The following is a 15420-nucleotide window of genomic DNA, read 5'->3' on the forward strand; positions in this document are numbered from 1 at the left end:
CACTTTTAATCACACTGGACCCACCTCAATAATCCAAGATACTCTTCCTATCTTCTAGTAAGTTGGCTAGCAACCTTAATTCCATCTGCAACTTTAATTCCCTTTTGCCATATAGCACCACATATCCACAGGTGCCAAGGAATAGGACGTGGGCATTGGTGGGGGGGTTTGGGAATGGCATTATCCTGTCATAGATATTAACTCAACCTGTTAATATGCTGCAAATAGTTTCTCCCAATCTGTAGCTTATTTTCTAATTTTAAAGCGATTTTACCATGCCAAAGTTTAAATCTACCAACATGTTCCCTTATGGATTCTAAAACACTTTCTTCTAGCACCCTCATGGACGTTTGTTTGTTTATTTGTTTTGGGGCGTGCCGTGCAGCATGTGGGATTTTAGTTCCCCAACCAGGGATTGAACCCGTGTCCCCTGCAGTGGAAGGGCAGAGCATTAACCACTGGACCACCAGGGAATTCCCATAGATGTTATGTTTAGATTGTTAATCTAATTTTTGAGTATGAGGAGAGAATCTAACTCCCCCAACCCCCCAAAAAGATATCCAATTTTACCAATACCATTAAAAACATGTCTTGAACCCATTCCATTAAGTGCCATATTTCAAAACATGGGTCATTTTTTAACCATCTCTAGGCTTCAGGATCCACCTATCTAACCACCTACTAGTATTGTCTCATACACAACCTGACTAAAACGTACTCGTTTTCCCTTTAACCTTGTCCTCCAATGTGCGAATTCCTATTGAAGGGGTGTACAACATCCACCCCAGTACTGAAGCCAGAAGCCTGCTCCTGACTCCTCCTTTACCCTCATGCCCCAATCTAAAAAAGAAAAAAAGATTATCTCTGGTTATTGGGAATATTATATAATTTTTAGCTGCATTACAGATCTTAGTTCCCCAATCAGGGATTGAACCTGAGCCCACGGCAGTGAAAGCACCAAGTCCTAACCACTGGGCCACCAGGAAATTCCCCCAAATAAAAGTTTTTTAAAAAGTGAATTGTTGGAAACTCCCTGGCGGTCCAGTGGATAGGATTCAGTGCTTTCACTGCGGGGGCCTGGGTTCAATCCCTGGAGGGAGAACTAAGATCCCACAAGCCGCACTGTGAGGCAAAAAAAAAAAGTGAACTGTCAATGAAAAAAAAGTGAATTGTCTATACACAACAATGCACATGTGGGTGACAATACTGTACTGTACACTTGGAAATTTTTGCGTGAATTTTGTTATTTTGCCACAACAAAAAAAAGTTCTCTAGCCCTGAAATCTGATGGTTACTTCCCTGCCTAAACCCCCAGAGGACCCACAAGATCTTTAGAATAAAGTTCACACCTGGCATTTGAGGTTCTTCACAATGTGGTTTGGCCTCTCAGAATTCACTCCCTTGCTAGTCAACCTGATGCTTCTTAAGCATGCTCTGACCCCATGTCAAGCCTCCCACCTTCCTTTAACCCCCAGCTCAGACTGCCTCCACAGCCTTCTCAGATTCTCCTATCTTGGTACGGTTCCCCCTTCCTTGCAGCCCCATAACAATTTATGTCTTGTTGATAGCACTGCTTTCCTGATATTACGGCTATCAAGCCCTTCAAAGACAGTGAGGTTCTGTGAGGTCAAGTCCACACTCCCAAACCAGTGCTCTTCCCAATCTGTAACATTCGCTCTACTCTGTATAGTTGGTTGAGAAAAACAGTCAGAAGGTACCCGCTTCCCTCTGCTTCCTCTCACTCTTACTATTCTGTTCCAAAGTTTTATTTAGCCCTAACTTGTCTATAGGGTCTGAGCCAAACTTACCACCTGCTGGCCAGGGGTGGAACTGAAGGTACTTTCCTTCTCCCCACCTATCCACCCCCAGAAAAATAGTCTCATAGTCTCAAAGACAATGCAATTCTGAATTTCCACTTGAAATAGGGCCATTTAATGAGTCTATGCAACTCTGAATAGCTTTATGAAACATCCAAATCCTATATTCTTAAGTCTTTTTAAGCCCTCAGTAGGTTGTAGGGCTGGGCAAGATTAACAAACCATTTAACATTTGTTCAGTTCAGTCAAACTAATGACTGGCAGCCCTGTGTTCCTCCTGGGCATTATGTAACCACTACTCTCAGGGCTACTTGCAGGATCAGTGTCTTGGACCCCAGTATGTTTCAAGATGTTAGATTTATAGTTCCATCTTTGCTTTCGCCTCTGTGGTGAACTGTTGGGCCTCCATGATCTAATTGGTGCCATATTCTTGGTTAGAAACCCATCTTCTAATCACAGCACTTATCCTGTGGGAAGATGGCTATAGTAAAATCACATTCCAATTTCTTTCTGGGAACCCTGTGGGGAAAAAGATGAACTGCCTATACAATTTGCCTCTTGGTTTAAGTATGCAGGCTTCTGCAGGAGCATTTTGACAATAAACAGTCCCTCACACTGCTTTCTACAGTTTACGAAGCACTGTCAATCATTTTATCAGACTAAAAAATCTCGAGGCCCCAGAAGAGCTCCGTGCCTTGTGTGACGCTACGCTGCTATAAGCACAAGTGCGAGAAGTAAAACCAGGCCTCTCACAAGCCTGCTCTTGTTTTTTTCCTAAAGAATCTATAAAACTCCAACCATCTTCCCTATAGACACACTTGGTGTTAAAAGTGAGTGCAATCATTCCAACACAAATTTCTATCACATATCAACCAGTACCTCTACCTATTTTGTGGGATCTTGCCTTCTGTTCTGTTCCCATAGCTTGATGCAGAGGTACCAAATGTCTTTACCACAAAAGACCTTGTCTTTGGTCTTCCTGAGGTTAGGCTGCCACAGGGATGAGATAGAGTGACAATGTCCAGAGTAGGAAGACTGAAAGCTAAGCCGTCAGGATACCTAAAACGGTAGGAAAACCAAAGGAGGACCAAAGACAGGATCCAGTGGAGGAAGTGTCAGAAGGGACAGTCAATGCAAATCACAAAAGTGCAAGAATATCTATTTCACAGCACATGAGTTCAAGATGCCCCAGTTTAATCAGCCAGTGTAACTATCTTGAGTCCTTGTAGTTTACCTACCTATGTAGATCAAACCAGAGGCTGGTATAAGTACTAGAATGACTAATTTGACTCAGTGGATTATTTTCTCTGCACCATACTCCTTCTTCGATAAGGCATCGAGGTACTGATCCCAGAAGCACTAAGTGATTATGTTAGTACTTGCTGAACGAAGAGGATACTCTATACCTGGACAAAACTATGCAAGCAATCATCTGAAAAACGAGGAGCAGGGGAGGATGTTTCGTTTAGAAAGAAACACATCCAATACTAGAATTTTATATTAGAAAAAAAGCTATGTTTTCATAATACAAATTACATAAAGGTGGACATAACTGTAACTGATCCTCAACCAGAACATGAATATATGAAATTTTTAGATGCATCAAGAGAACATCCATCTCCAGACAGAGACTGTATCTTTGTACAACTTTTAGATTTTTGGAGGGCACCCCAATCCAGCCTTGGTCAAGAAAAGGGGACTCTGCAGGCCTAATCCCACCATCCACATCAAATACAGGTAGAGGATCCCACATTCACCACATCTGGAGCTCCATCAGGCTGCTCTCCCTCCACTGCAGTCCTATCCAGTGATACTGCAGACACTGGGCGAGGCAGCAGTATACCAATGTTTATCAGTAGGGGAAGAGGGTGCAATCTTACTTCTAGAATTTCACATTTGGAAGAGTGCCTTGGCACTCCTGGAGTAGCCCAAGGCCCTTCCCAGGAAAAGAAGCAGGCACAGGGGCCAGGACTCAGGCTCCATTTTGACCCAACGTTTATTGTCCTTTTACAACATGTCATTTTGGTTTAGAAACTGCTTGTGATTAGTTTTCCAACATTAACTCAAAAGCATGTAAAATAAGAATCAACCTACTCTCTCTATGAACACCCAGCAACTGTAGCCCTTCACCCTCCTGCCCAGGTTGGGTAGGGGGAAGAAGGGAGGGCTCGGGCAGCATTGAGTGAAGTGCAGATGCTTTACCGTGGGGAATGGCGGTAATGCCTTTGTTCACACCCACAGAGGTCCCCTGCACTGCCCCAAACTACAACAGAAATGGCATGGGCCCAAGGCCCAATTCCTTGATGGTAATTCACTCTCCGCCTCCCAAATGGAAAATCGCTTTTATTTTATCGCTTTTGTTTTGTATTTTTTTGTAACAGCAAGCCCCGGTCCAGCATCTGGCTGCGGCTGAACTGTTCAGACCGAGGAGTGGAGCAGGCCGTGGGCGCACCCCGGTCCCTCCTGGGCGAGCGCCCCCACCCTCAGGGAACAAGGTCCAGCCAGGCCAGCTCACTGCACGCTGGCCACCACCACTTAGCCATACAGGTCATCGTCGTTATCTTCCGTGTACACACTGCCACCTGTGCCAGCACCACTGCCCTGACTGGGGCCAGCTCCGCCTTGGTTTCCTGAAGGGAATCTGCACAAGAGCAGAGGCAAAAAAGAGGGTTAGGGCAGGGCTTGTGTAGGATTTTCACAACTACCCATTCTAGCCCCCTTAGGGCTCCAACTACTTTGGCTGTAGAGTTCCCCAAGACAAATTAAGCACTGCCCACCGAAACCTAATTACCTGAAGCTGCCAAAGCCCCGACTCTGTTGAAGGGTCTGAGCAAACATCTCATACTTCCTGATGTCATTATCACTGACAGAACGGCGGGCAAAGCGCATGGCTTCCTCAAAGTGATCTCGGCGGATCTCAGGCACTGGATCATCCTCTTCTACCTCCTGCAGGATAGGTAAACACAGACCACCGGGGCTAGTTAAGGCTCAGCCTGCATTCCTTCCCTGGCCTTCCTGACCCCATTACTGCAGTAGCTTATGGTAGAGGCTTAGAGGATTGGGCCTCTCCAATAAGTTGGGCCTCTCCTGAATAGGTTGCCAGGCCAATCTTCCTAAAACCGAGTCACTGCCCTGCTTAAAAACCTGTCAGTGCGTTCTGGAAAAGGTAAAACTGTAGGGACAGAATTCATATCAGTGGTTACCAAGGGCTTAGGGTGGGAAAAGGAAGCTGATTAAAGTGGTATGAGAGGGACTTCCCTGGCAGTCCAGTGGTTGAGACTCCGTGCTCCCACGGCAGGGGTTCGACCCCTGGTTGGAGAACTAAGACTCCGCATGCTGCAAGGCACAGCCAAAAAACAAAAAAAAAATTAAAAAGTGGCACGAGGGAAGTTTTGGGGATGATGGAAATTTGTCTATCTCAACTGTAGTTATAGAACTTATATATTTTGTCAAAAAGCACAGGAATAGTACACCTAAAAAGGGCGAATTTTACAATATGTAAATTATACCTCAAAAACCTAAGCTTTTAAAAAGAAAATGTCAATGGCTCTCAGTGCTTATCACATCTAGATTACACCTTACCTACTGGCCTCACTTCCAGCAACATATGATGTCTTCAATTCTACCCAGGTTTTCCCAGTTCCTGTAATCCTACTCCTCAAGCAGGTTATTTGGGTGCCTTATTTCCTTTACCCAAATTCTCTCTCTTCACAGCCCAGGCTCACACCCTATCTCTTTTACTGAGACGCCACTCAATTGATATGATTTATGAGACTGCCCTCAGATCAGTGTATCAGTAGTATAGAAGCTTTGATGAGAGGAAGGAGAGATGTCACAGGCCCCCTCTAAAAGGTAAAGAAAGCCATTTATTTATTTATTTATTCGCGAAGTCAAGTCTCTAACACTGTGCCATGATACAATGGGAAGCAAGCAAGATGATATAGAGTCCCTATCTTTATTGAGCTTACACACACACTCCACCAAATTGTGCATTTAATTCAAGGGGTCCATGGAACACCAGGGATAGGTCCACAGACCCTAGGTTCTTAGCCCTGCTGTATTTCTCTGCTGATCTCTTCTCAGCCTTTATAATTCCTGATTGAAGGGGGTATATGCTCAGCATTTTCTCTTTGATGCCCTGCTAAACATCTCAGTCAGGTGATCTTTCCAAAACCTTATACTCTTAACTCTAGGGCATTGTGGAGACTGTCCCCTGGCTCCCCACAACTGGCAAATCTGGGAAAAGGATGCAGACCCACCATGGCTGATGGGTTCGTCTGCCTCTCCCGTTCTCGCCTGATCTCACTCTCGATCGATTCACGGATGGCCAGCTTGCAAGCACGTTGGCAAATCTCTGTCAAGTCAGCTCCAGAGAAGCCATTAGTCATCTTAGCCAGGAACTCCAAATCCACATCCTAAAAGAAGCAACGTAACTATCTTAGCATTTAGTCTCTCCTCCCCTGTGATACACTGATCTTTGACCATCCAAGCACTCCCAATTCCAGTTTGTCCCATCTTCTGCCACCCTGTTTTATTCCTTTTTCTAGATTACCCTAATACCCTCAAATCTTCCATATTCCCTTTTCAACCATAACCCCAGGAATCCCCAACGGAATCTTGTCCAGGAACCAAACACCACTCCACACAGCCTGCAGATTCACAGAAGTCCCCACGACCCCAAGACCTTGCACCTGCCTTGGCAACTGGGGACTTGCGCAGGTTGGCCTTGAGAATGGCAACACGGGACTTCTCATCAGGAAGTGGGATGTAGATGAGCTGATCAAGGCGGCCAGGTCGCAGAATGGCAGGATCAATGATGTCAGGCCGGTTGGTAGCGCCAATGATAAACACATTTTTTTTTGTGGACATGCCATCCATTTCTGTCAGGATCTGGTTGATGACTCGGTCAGCAGCCCCACCACCATCTCCAATGTTGCCCCCACGGGCCTTGGCAATCGAATCCAGCTCATCAAAGAACAGTACACAGGGGGCAGCTTGGCGGGCCTGTGTGAGGGACAGATGGACTCAAGCATTAGCACAATCGGATCTCTCAGATCTGAGAAGGAATGGAAGATAAAGTGACCTTCACTGCCCTAGTTGAGCTGCCAGAATGAGATGGTTTTTACTCTCCCAAACAACAGCCTCCACCCTTAACTTGTCCCCAAGCAAGTGAATTGATAGCCCAGCCACCTATAGCTCACCTTGTCAAAGATTTCCCTGACGTTGGCCTCAGACTCCCCAAACCACATGGTGAGCAGCTCAGGACCCTTGATGGAGATGAAGTTGGCCTGGCACTCATTAGCAATGGCTTTGGCCAGCAAGGTTTTCCCACAACCAGGAGGTCCATAGAACAGTACTCCCTTGGAAGGTGTCATACCAAACTTGAGGAATTTGTCTGGGTGCTCCACAGGGTACTAGGAGGAAAAGCAAAGAGGGTTCAGGGATACCTCCATAGTTTGAAAGAAACCTAACCAAACAGAAGCATCCTCCCACACCATCCCATGGTGAAGACCCAGGTTCCCTAAAAGCAGGCTCCTTAGTGCCTCCAACCAGAGAATAGCAGGTTCCTGAATTATGCTCACAATTTCTGCAATGAATGTGACAACACCCCAATATCACCCAGCTCAATTACAATGTACTGACACAGTGACTCACCCTAGACCAAGCACCCTACCTGGACCAGCTCCTGAAGCTCACGTTTGACATCCTCCAGGCCCCCAATGTCCTCCCAGGTCACCTGTGGTACCTCTACCACAGTTTCCCGCAGTGCTGATGGGTTGCTCTGGCTCAGGGCCCACTAAAAAGGGAAGAAAAACTGGGGATGAGACTTGCCAGGGGAGATCAAAGTGCATGTCTGTGTACCTGAGATATGGGAGAGGCCCTTACTCGGAAGTCATCCATAGTAACTGCCAGGGAGTTCATGACCTCAGCATCGATGGTCTCGTCCTCTAGGTCAATGAGGTCCATCTTCTTGCGGATGGCTTGCAGAGCAGCCTCCGAGCACAGGGCTGCTAAGTCAGCGCCCACATGCCCATGAGTTTCATTGGCTACCTGCAGAGAGAAGACCTTTTTACTATGCTGTCTCTGAGACCTAGCTGCCTTAGGAAGCTCAGAGACAACAGAATCCTGGCCCCTTCCCCTGACTTCTATCTCTGGGTCCTTCCATTTCCCTGAACACATACTAGTGGCCTTTTCATCGGCTGGGTTTTAAGTATTCAAGCCTGGACTTGGGGCCTGGAAATAAAGCTGCCCCCCAAATTCTGGTTCACTCTAATCCGCTGTCAACCGAGAAACATGCCAACCCTAGTTTCCTGGATTCAATCTGAGATCACTTCCCTTCCCCTGCACAAGAATCAAAATCAATTGCCTCACATCTGAAGCTTATGTCCCTAGTCAGTTCCCTTCAATTGCCTGGAAACAGATATCCTAACTTCTGGCCAGCCCTCATCATCACTCCACCTGCTCAAGGTCCACATCATCTGCCAGCTTCATGTTCTTGGTGTGGATCTGAAGAATTTCCAAGCGTCCTGTAGCATCAGGGATTCCAATATCTACCTCCCTGTCAAAGCGACCTGTGAGACAGTGCGTAAACATAAGACAGGAATCATTTCTGGTGCAGAGGGAAGAAAGGGCAGGCCTAAGGTGACCAACCATCCTAGTTTGCCCAGGAATGTCCTGGAGTTAGCACTGAAAGCCCCATATCCTGGGAAATCCCTCGGTCTCAGGCAAACCAGGATGGGTGGTCACCCTAGACATGACATGGAATAAGGGAAAGGAACCCTGGGCCCTAACACTGCGAAGAGCTTCAAGAAATCCTCAGGATTAGGTGACTTAGATGAAGGACAGATGTGGGATCAATGGGATTAAGGCCAGTAGGCCTTGCTCCCCAAGAGCAAGGACAGCAAAAAAAGAAATTTGGGGTCCTTACCAAATCGTCGTAGGGCTGGGTCAATGCTGTTGGGTCTATTGGTTGCTGCCATAACAATGACATGGGCTCTCTGCTTTAGGCCATCCATGAGGGTCAACAACTGTGATACGATACGCCGCTCCACCTCCCCATGGGTCTGTCAGGACAGAATGTCTGGTCAGAAGTGAAGTCAAGACCTTTCAACACCCCACTATCCCTTGGGTAAGTTCCTACTTTCTCTCTTTTGGGAGCAATGGCATCCAACTCATCAATGAAAATAATAGCAGGAGCATTCTTCTCAGCCTCTTCAAAGGCTTTACGAAGGTTGCTCTCAGACTCACCAGCCAACTTGCTCATGATCTCAGGACCTGAAAGCATATAGAATGGATACAATGACAAAACTATATCCTTTCTCAATCTCAAAAGAAATCAGTTATCTTGTTCGCCCAGTCCAGAGACAGGTCCTAGGTGAGAATATGGTAATAACCTCTACTTACTTTCTCACAGCCCCTACCAACTATTATCCCAGGGTAGCCACCAAGCCAGGATAAAAAGTCAAGGAGCTCAATACACTTATCTAACAGTTGAGCTGGAAGTATGAAATGATCACAGCAGATGCTATGGGACCTCTGGCCAGAGCAGAAGCAGCACACCAGTTGGACCTCTACCAGCTAAATATCATTCTCAAAGAGATAACTGATCTCAGCCAGTCTTCCCCCAAACCCTCTCAAATAAGTAAGCACAGGCATTTTGAGTTCTCATTCTAACTTACTCCTCTTATATGTCTTCAGCCTGTCCACAATCTTTCTCAAGGTGGGGACAGATCAGGTGGTACCAGAGTAGAATACCATCCCCGTGTTGTTTATCTGTCTGCAATGTACTTTAGAATAAAGATACTGAAGTATACACGAGCATAGGTATACAAATGAACATGTCCATGAGTTCTCCAGCTCATGAGACTGGGTCACGCTCAGCTCAGAGTCGAGTCCAGCCAAACACAAAGTGAACCAAGGCTCCTACCATTGATCAAAAAGAAGAAGGCGCCAGTCTCATTCGCCACAGCTCGAGCAATCAGGGTCTTTCCAGTCCCTGGAGGTCCATAGAGCAGGATTCCCCGAGGAGGCTGAGGACCAGTACAGAAGGTGTGATTAGGTTCAGACTCCCGCCTTCTCCCAACCCCAGCCACCCTAAAATGGCTTGACAAGGGCTCCATCTAGAGAGGCTGAGAATCAGAGCTCAACTCTGACACCAGTAAGAGTGAGCCCTCAAGCAGCAGCTGCTAGGAAGACAGTTTACTTCAGACCATACTCACTCCTCTTAGCAGCAGAGAAAATACTGCTAGAAAGCTGACAATACTTATGAATGCACAGGAGACAAAGAGGAGAGAAACCACACTAAGAGACTCTTAGTGTGACTGAGTCTGAAGATCCTGGGACTAGGAAAAGCAAGAGGCCATTAGGCCGAGGGCCTGAATTTAGACAGACAAGAACCAAGGACTAGCTTAGACATTTAAGAGTGTTGGCCAGAGGCTCACTCACTCCAGTAATCCCAACCCTCCAGGATTTATTATCATGTTGGAATGCTTTCCCTTACTAACTATCACAAGTATTCCTCTTTGAAGTTGTCTTTCATCTTCAGAGTGTCCCATGATATGGGAATGATTGGGATGTTACATTTCAGACCAGCAGTTCTCAAATATTTTGGACTCAGGATCCTTCACACTTTGCAAATTTCCTTAACTTCTACTTATACTGGGCAGCACTGTTCTAGACAGGTTGGCAAACTATGGTGAGATTTTATTTACAGGGTCCATTAGATGAAAATAGTTTTTACCTTTCGAAGGGTTGTAATTAAGAAAGAAAAAAAAAAAAAAGCAACAGAGAACTTAACTGGCCCACTCTGTTCCAGACCATTAGTAGCGTGAATGAATTTAGAGCCCTCTATAAACTCAAATACAGTACTTCCTCTCTAATCCAAGGCAATGATGAAACACATGTATGAAGACGTCCTAGAATTAGACAGCAAGTAGCTGTTAATCGCCACCCTAGACTGTATCCTACAGAGCCCAGGATGCTCACCTTTACACCAATTGCCTTAAAGAGAGCAGGATGTCTCAGGGGCAGCTCCACCATCTCCTTTATCTGAGCTAGCTGCTTCCTGCAGCCACCAATGTCATCATAGCCCACTTCATTCAAAGACTCTTCCTCATCCTGAATATGGAAGAGACAAAGAAAAGGAGAAGGCAGGAATACTACTATCAGCAAAAGGTGAGTTTCTCCAAATCTGATGTAGAGAAGTCTGCTGTATGAGAAGATTCTCCTCTAAGGGGATCATGCCTCAAAGAACAACTCTAAAAATCCCAAGGAAAAGATTTCTTTTGTTTTGTTTTTATTTTTATTACTTGGCCGTGCCGTGCAGCTTGTGGGATCTTAAGTTCCCTGACCAGGGATCGAACCTGCACCCTCAGCAGTGAGAGTGCAGAGTCCTAACCACTGGACCGCCAGGGAATTCCCAATTTTTGCTTTTGTTTTATTTAAATTGTTTACTTAATTATTTATTTATGCCAAGGCAAAGATTTCTAGGATAGCCTTTCCCTATCACATTGTTCTTAGTCTTACTGGGATGGGCTCCCCTAAGACCTGAAGCTAGAAACTGTGGGAAATGCACAGGGATCTAGATGCCAGCATCAGCACCACTTCCTCAAAAATTATTCCAACCACTTAGACCTTTTAGGTTCAATCTAGGTTTTAAAAATTATTGGTATCAGATACTTCCAAGAAACACCTAGGCCCAGAAATGAATAGCTAGGTTTTCCACCTCTGGGAAGAAGCTTAGCTATCAAGTCTGGATATTCTTTGGAACTACCACACAACTGTCCCACTAAGTAATCACAAAGTAGGGTACCAGGATCAGGGAGAGAACTCACCTCTCGTTTGATAGGCTCCCCTTCACAGTGAATCACTGTGTCTGGAGCAACAATACAGTAAGGACTGGGATCTGTCTCCACTACTTTGAACTCTACGGCACGCATTCCACCCCGGACAAGGAAAATGTCTCCTGTGAGAGCAATCAGCACAAGAGCAGTTAGAGGTATCTATTACCAGACCAAGTGAGAATTCCTCATCAAAACCTGGGATCTAGAATGCTAAGTTCACTAGATATTGCCCTTTCTCCTTCCCATCCACATCTTATTAAGCATTAGGCAAAAAGAGAAAGTAAACTGTGAAGAGTCCCTCTGCCACTCAAGACAGTGAACAAAACCTGACGTGTCAGAAAGAAGCCCATAAGGTTTTTGACTTCTGGAGTATAGATAACCCAGGCTTTCACGACAACCAATGGTAGAACTGTGCTAAATATTAAGTACACTTTGGACAGCCAAAATGGCCCACCTCTTCCTTCAGAGATAAAAGAGAAGACAGCTTACTCTACTGGAGCAAGGAGTGGGAATGGGGAAATGGGGGAGTGGAAGGAAGGGGGGAAGGAGAGAGTACACATGTGCATGTGTACAGAATGTGTGTGTATAGACACACATATGAGAACGAGACAAAGATATCCCAAGGTTTACTCTTGGGTATCCCTACAAACAATCACCCTTAAGTTCAGTCCCTAGAATTATTTCTCACCTTTCCGGATGGGTCGATAAGCTTCCAGGAAGTACGGCTTAAGGTAAACCTCAAAGAGATTGCCAGTGATGCCTTCCACCGTGTCATCGATGGGTAGTACATGGATACGTTTGCCGTACTTCACATCAGGGCATGGCTGGATGCTGAGGATGGCAAGCAGATTCCACGTTACCAACCAAACTACAGCCCCAAGCACTGGGTGTCCAAAAGGGCCTGGCATAGAGAGCCGATGGCAAGCGAAAGAGAAAAGGCAGGGAATGGCTTTAGGTGAAGAGAGGCAGGAGGGTAGGGTGGGAGTGAGGGCAAAGAAACAGCCAAGCAGAACAGGTCACACGCAGGGTGGGGTAGTAGGGGGAGCCTCTAGAAGAAGATGCTGGGGTGGCCCACTCCCTATCAGTGAGCCAAAAGGAACACCCACACATCTGGAACCCTCACAAAGACACAAGAGGGAAGGTCTTCAGTGAGAGATATCCAAGGATGACCCATTCTGGTCAGTATTGGTAACCCAATGTTACAAAGGGACACCTTAGTCTGACAAGTGTCAGGGTCAGAGAAATAGAAGTGAAAAAATAATCTCAGTCAGGTGGTCAGAGCACCTTGAGAAAGTGACTAAGCACCTCCAGGAAGAAGGCTACATGAAACCTAGAATCCATGGAAAAGATTCAGAAGTCTGAGATGCTCCTGGCCAAGAGACAGATGGTTGGGTAGCAGTGACTAGAGAAGACTCCAAGATGGGGAAGCCTCTTGCCTAAAGTTAAGTCTAAAATCACTCAGACTGGCGCTATCCTAGGTGTGGCTCAAACTATGCCTCTCTCCTAGATTAACTTGGATCTTTATACAAACCTGCTACGAGTCCACCTCGTAGCCCATACTCCCATCTCATTCTGGCCCCAACAAAAGCCATTAATGCAACCCAGCTGTAAGGTTACCTGGCAGATACAAACACTCAAATGGCATCCTAAACCAGGGTCTAAGGTGTGATAAGTTATATCTCTGGTAGAAAAATATAAAGGTACCAAGAAAGTCACAGAAATGCCAACTTGTCCCAAGGGTCATGCAAAGGCAGGTTTTGAAGTCCCAGAGGCAGAACCAAAACCTAAAGACAACCTAGAAACATAAGTCTTCCCATGGCCTGCAAGCTCCCAATATCTGCAGCTGCCAAGGCCTTGGTGGGGGTACTGCCTGTAATGCAGGCTGTCTCTGGCCTCCCATCCCTGAGGGGCCAAGAACCCCACACACACCTGATGACATCCCCCAGGTGTACGCGAAGGTTATTCCGAACAACTCTATTCATTCGAATCTTCTCATCAGAACATGTGTCATCAGAAAGCACAATGCACACAGCTTCCCGCCTCTTCTTTCCTTTCAGCAACACTGTGTCACCTCGGAACAACTGCAGCTCATCCATCTTGGGCTGAGGAAAGAAGGTTAAGGCCTTTGGGTCACTGGGCCAGGGGGTAAGCAGCAGCCCTGGAGGTTGGGATTCCCAGTAAACCCCACTCTATCTGTGGTCACTGCAAGAAAAATGAGAAAAGAAACCTGGGAAAAGCCCTCAGGTTAAGTGCAATAAGCAAAGATTGGACTGTGGCCCCAACTTACCTGGGACAAGGATACCACACTGTTGTCCTCATTGATGGCTTCATCAACAATTAACCGATTGGGACGGTTCTTCTGTTTAAGAATGGCTGTTGATAAATCATCACCTTTTGAACTAGAAAGAGAAAATGAAGTCAGTTCCAAAACATATTCCAGCAAGGGCCCCACCAGTCTCTACCAGCAACTCTTGGTATTCTGAGTACTGGTATCCTAGCTGTAAGGTCCCAGGTGATCTTGCCCCAGGGTCAGGAAACTAAGAAAACAAAATAAAAGTGGAGACTGAGCCGTATTTAGAGAAATGAAAATAGTCTCAGACAGTATAGAATAGTGATTAAGAGAAGGGGCTCTGTAGTCAGACCTGTTGGGTCTGAATCCCAACCCTGCCACTTAACTGTGATCTTGGGCATGTTATTTAACCTCTCTGGAGGTTGATGTCCTCTTCTGTAAAATGGGGACTATAGTAGCACCCATCTCAGAGGATTACTGTCTTAAGCAAGATAATGAATACAAGTTCAACACAACACCTGACATATGGTATCAACGGTCAGAATGATTAGCACTGCAGAACACAGCACAAGCTCTTTCCTTGCTAACCTTCTTGCAGAAGGAAGCAAGCAAGACAATCTCCCAAAGGGCTCAGGGAGGCCCCAAGCCCCACAGAGCAAGCCTGGGAACAATGAAGAATCATTAGAATTACCCTTCTTACTGGCTAAACCTGATGAATGCCAGAGCATTCTGTGTAACACAGGAATGCAAAGCATAAAGACAGTCATATTTGGAAAAAACAAAACAAAACAAAACACTAACACATCTGGAACCTTCATCAGAAAGAAGCTCAAGCTCAAAAGGAATCTCAGAAACCTCTGCAAAGACACACAACTCCATGGGGTTGGTTCAAAAAGTTAAAACCAAGAAATGCTGAGACATGGGGCAAATCCAAATCCCTCTCACCCAAATCAACGTCGCCCGAGTCTGAACTGAGTTTAAACTATCTAAATAGTTTCTACTATTTCCTAGAAAGTAAGATCATTCATCCGACACCAATTTCTCACTTAGCTCATCTCCAGCCTTCACTAACTAGACTCAGTGGGCTCTCCCTCTGAAGAGCTACCTCCTTTTAGTAAGGCTCAGGAAAACATGAGTATTAACCAAAATAAGAGGGCCAGACAATGGAAGAAGCCAAGAAATAAATAAAAAGGAACCTCTTCCACGGATTATTTCTTCACTCAACAAATTCACGTGTGTGTGTACACATATACATAAAAAATACGTCAGGCATCGTTCTAAGCATCTATCAGTCAACAAAAGAAGACAAAAAAGTATTCCTATCGGAAATTACTTCACAACTTGCAAGAAAAAAGATGCCTATGCTCTAGAATACCAGTTAGGGAGTTACGGGATTTTTTACATCTTTTGGTCCTGATACACTCAAAAGAAATACAAATCCCATTCATCTAAAAAAGTTGTAAGTTTTCTG

General features: G+C 45.6%; 1 protein-coding gene across 1 annotated transcript; it reads right to left on the minus strand.

Annotated features, from left to right (window-relative positions):
• Window positions 1–3795: 3795 nt before the first annotated feature.
• On the minus strand, window positions 3796–13761 carry VCP (valosin containing protein). The gene is made up of 15 exons (XM_079706522.1): window positions 13589–13761; window positions 12348–12490; window positions 11651–11781; window positions 10803–10934; window positions 9745–9847; window positions 8959–9092; window positions 8746–8881; window positions 8277–8389; window positions 7704–7868; window positions 7492–7614; window positions 7019–7231; window positions 6513–6821; window positions 6077–6232; window positions 4609–4763; window positions 3796–4458 (listed from the first exon to the last, which is right to left on the minus strand). Exons 1-15 carry the CDS (start codon window positions 13753–13755, stop codon window positions 4353–4355), a joined length of 2286 nt encoding a protein of 761 aa, XP_079562648.1. The 5' UTR covers window positions 13756–13761; the 3' UTR covers window positions 3796–4352.
• Between the last annotated feature and the right edge of the window lie 1659 nt (window positions 13762–15420).

The sequence above is a fragment of the Hyperoodon ampullatus genome, assembly GCF_949752795.1.
Source record: "Hyperoodon ampullatus genome assembly, chromosome: 6".
In the NCBI taxonomy this organism is placed as follows: Eukaryota; Metazoa; Chordata; class Mammalia; order Artiodactyla; family Ziphiidae; genus Hyperoodon; species Hyperoodon ampullatus.